Source organism: Toxotes jaculatrix, chromosome 8 (genome assembly GCF_017976425.1).
Source record: "Toxotes jaculatrix isolate fToxJac2 chromosome 8, fToxJac2.pri, whole genome shotgun sequence".
NCBI lineage: Eukaryota > Metazoa > Chordata > Actinopteri > Toxotidae > Toxotes > Toxotes jaculatrix.
In genome coordinates, this window is record NC_054401.1 from 19,060,494 (window position 1) to 19,066,731 (window position 6,238).

At 39.0% G+C, this 6,238-nt stretch overlaps 2 protein-coding genes across 2 annotated transcripts; one reads left to right on the forward strand and one right to left on the reverse strand.

Annotated features, from left to right (window-relative positions):
• Positions 1 to 600: 600 nt before the first annotated feature.
• On the forward strand, positions 601 to 2,097 carry si:dkey-29b11.3 (actin-binding Rho-activating protein-like). Its single transcript, XM_041044702.1, has one exon. The coding sequence runs from the start codon at positions 603 to 605 to the stop codon at positions 1,104 to 1,106; it is 504 nt and encodes a 167-aa protein (XP_040900636.1). The 5' UTR covers positions 601 to 602; the 3' UTR covers positions 1,107 to 2,097.
• Positions 2,098 to 2,685: 588 nt separating this feature from the next.
• On the reverse strand, positions 2,686 to 5,363 carry hint3 (histidine triad nucleotide binding protein 3). Its single transcript, XM_041044703.1, has 5 exons — positions 5,203 to 5,363; positions 4,575 to 4,692; positions 4,233 to 4,302; positions 3,779 to 3,905; positions 2,686 to 3,224 (listed from the first exon to the last, which is right to left on the reverse strand). The coding sequence occupies exons 1-5, from the start codon at positions 5,338 to 5,340 to the stop codon at positions 3,177 to 3,179; spliced, it is 501 nt and encodes a 166-aa protein (XP_040900637.1). The 5' UTR covers positions 5,341 to 5,363; the 3' UTR covers positions 2,686 to 3,176.
• Between the last annotated feature and the right edge of the window lie 875 nt (positions 5,364 to 6,238).

Consider the following 6,238-nt stretch of genomic DNA (forward strand, 5'->3'; position numbering starts at 1 on the left):
TGGTTTTGTCTCAGGGACGGAGAGGCATCCGCACTCTTGCTACAGTCAGCACTGCTGCAGTACTGATAAGTTGTATTTGACAGTTACGGTTTAACCACAGGATTGTTTTTTTTTTTACTCTTTGTCTACAATGAGACATCATTGCAGGTGAAGTGAGGATCGAGTCTGTGTGACATGTAAGTTGAATCATGTTTGATATCTGTTTGCTCCAAATCTCTGAAAGGTTGTAGGCTACTTTAAAAAGCAAGATATTTTTTCTTTAGCTTTTATGAACTGTCAGTTGAATTTGTTCAGGTTGTGGGCAATAACTGCTAATCATCACTAAACTCAGCCATCATAGATTCATATACAGATTTACGCAGCTGAATCACAAAAATCACTCAAATACATAACAGGATAACAACAATTAGGTGAATAATGTTATGCTTGTAATCCAAAGATTATTCAGATGGTTTTAGATAGCTGTTTTTAAATAACACATCAATAACAGTAACAGGCTATACAATATTGTATTCCTTTATATACAAATGACCAATTACAGTTATGTCATCTTCTCCTCAACAGAGCTAGTGATGGGGACGAACAGCCAGGGCACCACCAACATGGAAACGGGAGATGGCGTCTCAGCTCCTGCTCAGTTCAGCGACAACACTGCAGAGTGCATTGTTTCTGTGAAAGGCCTAAAGGAGAACTGGCAGAAGTGGTCTGACGAGCACCAGGAGTACCAGAAGCACAATCCCTTCAGTCACGACACCAGGCCCAATGTGGTGGTCCCTCAGAAGGGGCAGGATGACTATGGGAGGCCCCTGCAGGGCTCCATGACGGAACAACGGGGGAAGGATGCTCACACACATATAAGCAAAGAGGTGCAGGAGCTGTGTGAGGTGATAAGGAACATTGGAGAGCCGAGAGACGGCGATGGAGGTGGAAGCGATGGGAAAGTGATCACTGTAGAATTTGGCAAACTGTTTGAGCATTATGTGACTATCTCTAATAAACTGGTGGGGGTTCTGCTACGAGCCAGGAAGCAGAGGCTGGTTAACTTTGAAGGGGAGATGCTGTGGCAGGGAAAGGATGACCATGTAGTTATCACTCTGTTACAGTGAGCAGACACTTGGGTTAGTGTTGATGCCTTGAGTCATATCACATCTCCAGTAGCAGGCTCAGAGCTTCTTCATGGCAGCACTCACTGTAGTGAACAGATAGGTTGGTGATGACACTTTTTTTAGGAAACAAACCTTTTTCTTGCTTACACAACTAAAAACCTCAGTGGCTGATAATTCACACTGCCTCCCTGAGGAATGTACGTTGGACATACAAGTGCATTTTCCCTTCATGCTACAAACATAAAAACTACTGTCTAGGGAGTAGAAACATGCAAGAGGCTGATAAAATCCTGTAAAGACCTGAAAGAATTGGATTGGACTGAACGTAAGTTAATCACCATTATCTTTGTAGCATTATTTAAATGGGTAACATTTTCATCTATTAATTAATCTTCTAGATTTCACTCAAATTTTGCTCAACTACATCTGGTCTAAATAACAATGGGAAACATTCACAGCTTTTAATGTGGGGAAAGTGGAGGAGTGAACAGCTGAAAAGAAGTCAGAGTGGTTAATGAGCCAAAGCCAAAGAGAACATGAGGCTACCCTGTGACAGACAATATGGTGCTATAGGATGAACCTGATCCGTCTTGGCTTCGGGTGCCTCTGAGGATTCATCTATTACAAGTGTGCTTGTAATTTAGGGAACCTTGTTATAGTTTGAAACTCAGAATACCTGGACCACACTGAGACAGATGTACAATAAACTAAAATGCTGCTTTAATGGAATGAGCACATAGTAAAGAACTATGCACTTAGTGATTGATGCCATAATACATGGTCCTGCTGTTGAAGTGCAGTAAAAGCCATGCAAATTAACAAGCTTTCTTAACATGAGCAATAGTAGATATAGATTAGCAAATACTACTTTGTTCATATATTAAAGAAATAAAAGACCCATTACCCTGTTTGTTATTCTGTTACTGTAGGCTCTTTGTGACCCATAAGCACTGACTGGTGTAGTTAAACTACTGAATGCCAGAGAGAGAGAGAGAGACTGTAACCTGACAGTATTATCAGGACTCACTACATTAGAGAAGTCAACATATCTAAGCTAAAGTCACAGTGAGAAGCAGCAATATATTATTTATTCTAAATGAACATTTCTGAAATTCCATAAACATTTGTACAGTACGATTTGTTTACACTCCATTAATATGGTATAGTATAACAGTAGTAGTAATCACTACATGCACCATTCAGTTAGTTCATATAAGTTCATATAACAGTCATAAGATTCATTCAATCAAACATGAGAAGAGCAGATACCCTGTTGTATTTCAGTGCTTGTTGAGATCATCAAGCATACCGCACTTTACTTTCAGTGTCGGAGGCTTACTCAGTTGCTTCCGCTGTAACGGAACCTCATAAATTATTAATGAAGATGTCAGTCAGTGCTTAGATCCATCAGTAAAGAGGTACCTCACCACAGATGAGGAACCTGTGGCATAAACTGCTGTGGAATGTATTATCTCAGTGTATGTATTGCACAAATCCATTTTTCTTACAGCCTTTTAAATACATTTCAGTTTATACATGTATAAAGTCAGACCTGACAAAGAACCAAGGCAGCTCTGCATGACAGGAAACGTGTTTATGAATCATTTCTCTAGATGTGAAATGATCATTTTCATTATCATAAAGTCACTCCAGCAAATTTATAGTTTCATACAACTCACCTTTCCTTTCAGTAAAGACAGAAAATGGCCTCAACATTTTCTATGATGATTCAAAGCTCTGAATCACGCTGTATTTCACTTGGTCCATAAAGTGAATACGTGTTTTTTATTATGGCAGATTAATGGAGATTTAATTCACTTCTTCTGTAAAAACATTAACCAAAAAAACATATGTTCCTAGAATATCAAGCAGCAAGAAACAAGATTTGGCTTCATTCAAGCTTTTACTTGGCTTCAAGTCTGAAAAGTTTTCATAAAACTAAAAACCTAGGTGGTCGCTTGTAACGAATATCATAGTAATACAGTTGTCATTTGCTGTGATCAAACAGACAGCAAGTTATCATGTACCATCCAACACAGCCAAGTACTGCAAGAACTGGATTCTAAGTGATCAGTTGGTCTCTCCTTTAGAGTCGAGAAGCTCAATCAGCTGGTCTGCCTGCAATACATTAACAAATGTGGACAGAACAGACATTAGACTGACAGCAGAACTGCTTGATCTTAAAACTCCATCTGAATTAATTAATATATGGTGGCACCACTGGGTCGGTGTGAGTGAAAGAACTTCTAAACTACATATAAGTTTTATGTGTTGACTGTGTAGATATACAGCCCACTGCCTTCCAGCACATACTCCACCTTGTACTGGCTGAGTAGCTTAAAACTAATTTCAGGGTGAGAGTAAGAAATGTGCAGGAATAGTAAAAACAATGGGAGTGTTCATTCATCAGATAAAAAAAATTATTATTACACCAGTCTCTACACTTCTAAACTGTGGTAGCTGCAAGACACTTAAAAGCATTTTCTGTACTTTCTTTACTACAGTTTTCACATAGTAAGACAATGGCAGTGGATCTTCTTTGCTTACATGTCAGCCTGTTGGGGTACAAACTTAAGATTGTACCCCAACATTTCATTTATCTTTGCTAATCCTCAAAATATATAAAGTATCACAGTATTGGTGCAAAGTGCAAACATGAAAAGGGGGCTCACCGTGATAAACCAGTAGGAGTTGAGTCTGTAGAAGAGGCGGGACATGAAGCCCATTTGACTGGCAGGTGCCAGGACATGAAGGTGTAGGTGTGTAACAGAACAGAATGGGGGCCAGTGGAAACCAAACCTGCAGACAAAATAAAGGGTGTTAGCACAGGCTCACTGTTTTCAGATATGACAAGTTTTAAAGACTCTACAGCAAGGATGTTTACTCAGGCTACGCTGCTCAGCTGTTACGTCAACAAAGCAACAGGCATGTTACTAAAGCTGAATAATCAGTAACAATTACACAACAGTTACACAAGATTATCTGCTACAGTTTCCATTAGATTAAGTTCTGCTGCTGACTTGGTAAATACAGTTCATAGTTTACAGTATACCACAGTAGATACTGTGTTAAAGTGCATTGATACCTACAATGATTATCAATATGTGGCACCACAATATAGCCCACCTGACATCACTGAGATCTGTGACGTTGTTTTTCTGGAGGATCTCTTTCCCTGTCTCCACCATCCGCTTCACTGCATATGACAGCAAAAGAACATATGATACTTATTAAACAATTTGTCATTATAATAATACGGTTTGTGGTACAGAGTATTGAGTTTTACTCTGCAACTACATTTTATTCAGTTGCTGAATAGTTAGAACATGAGACACAACCAATGCATTGTCAGTGAAATTGTGTCTGTCGACATAAATTCAAAACAGAAAGATGGACTACCCAAAACCTTTTCAAAGTAGCAAACATTTCCACAAGCATCAGCCATAAGTCTAGTTGTTTAAACCTTACCTAAAGGAACATGCTCTTTGCTGAGTGATTTACAGTTCCCAACATGTCTGGTTGGGACGACCAGGTAATGGTGGGGGGCTCCAGGTTTGATGTCTCTGAAACATGTGATTTCTTCATCCTGCAGCAGAGATAAATGAAATCCGCAAATACAAATTAACTAATGAACTTCAAGACTAGGAGCACAAACTATAGTGTTTACTTCATGTTAGCTACCCTTTTGCTATCAGTCAATTCTGCAGTCTGTTTTCTTTTTTTTTTATTGTCACAGCTGTGGTTTCCAAGCTGGTGCCTACGATCAGAGAGGGAATCTCCACTAAAATAAATGGGGCTGAATTTGTTTAGGGTGGTTAATGAAAAAAATACGAAGCACACTTTGCAATACAACTACAAATGTCTATCAATACAACTACTAATATCTACAACTATGACAGTAAATAAAAATGTGATGGTTCAATCACGTGTTCAAAACGAAAATAAAACGTAGGTTACATATTAAAGTCAGTGTTTGTTAGAGAAAGCACAGATATTTGTTACCATGCTTATAAACACAGGCGCTCATAGCAGGAACCGGCTAACGCCGGACTAGCTAAAGGTGCTAAATATTATTAAATTATAACAGTATTCTCACACAGTGAAGAAGCTCCGTGCCCATTTCATTGTTTACAATCTTGCAGAAAATACATTTCTTGTCATATCCTTCAGCTGGCACGCTGCTAGTTTTGGAAATATCAACCTGTACAGGTTGCGTGCCGTCGACTCCTGCCATCGTTGTACACCGGACTGTCAACAGTGAGACCACCTCAGTCGATTCCAGAGGTCATCGAGCTCACAAGGGGAAATGGAAAGATTGTCGATTCTCACTGATCGCGTAAGGAAAGGAAACTGCCACAAGAGAGCGATGTGCTTCAGCATACTTAATTGATGTCATTGTACCTGGATGGCCAGCTGTTTAACATTAAGAAAATCTTTCAAAATCCTTGTCTTCATTTTTCCACCTTCCACTCATGTCATAATGTTCCTGCCTATGCTTCATGTAAAATAACCTTAAAGTAAACAGGTGAACAACCTTCGCCATGAGGAATGAGGTCTGAAGCCAACGGCATTAAGGATGGAAAATAGAAATTATGTCACATGTAATTTGTTAACAATCGTTAATGTTAGAGTACAATAACTTTGACCTTTTGATAGAAAGAGCATGAGAAAATAAGCCTCATTGGACTGATTAAAAAAATCCCCTCCTCCGGTGGAGTACAGTATCTGCAATAGCACCCACACCCATACGTCATTCACTGCGGTTTTGCATCTTTTTTTCCGTGGTATTTTGCAGGTAAACCTCCAAAGATCTGATATTGTTTTGTTCTTGCTGGAAATGAAAAGGGGTTGTACATGTTCTAATTCAAAGCTTCCTGCCACCATAGATTTGTCAACTCCACAGATGTCATACAAAATATACTATACAAAAAAAGAAGAGAAAACCTGTGATGCACATCTATTCTGCTGTCAAACACATTAAAATTACCTTACTAATTTTAATGTGGTCCTCTTGTACTCTTGCACTGTACAGAGATATTTGAGAAAAATAATTGCAATTACAACAAAACAACTGTCAGATCAGATCTGGAATCAGTAGATCAGGATCTAAAAAACCTGACCAGGGCACCTCT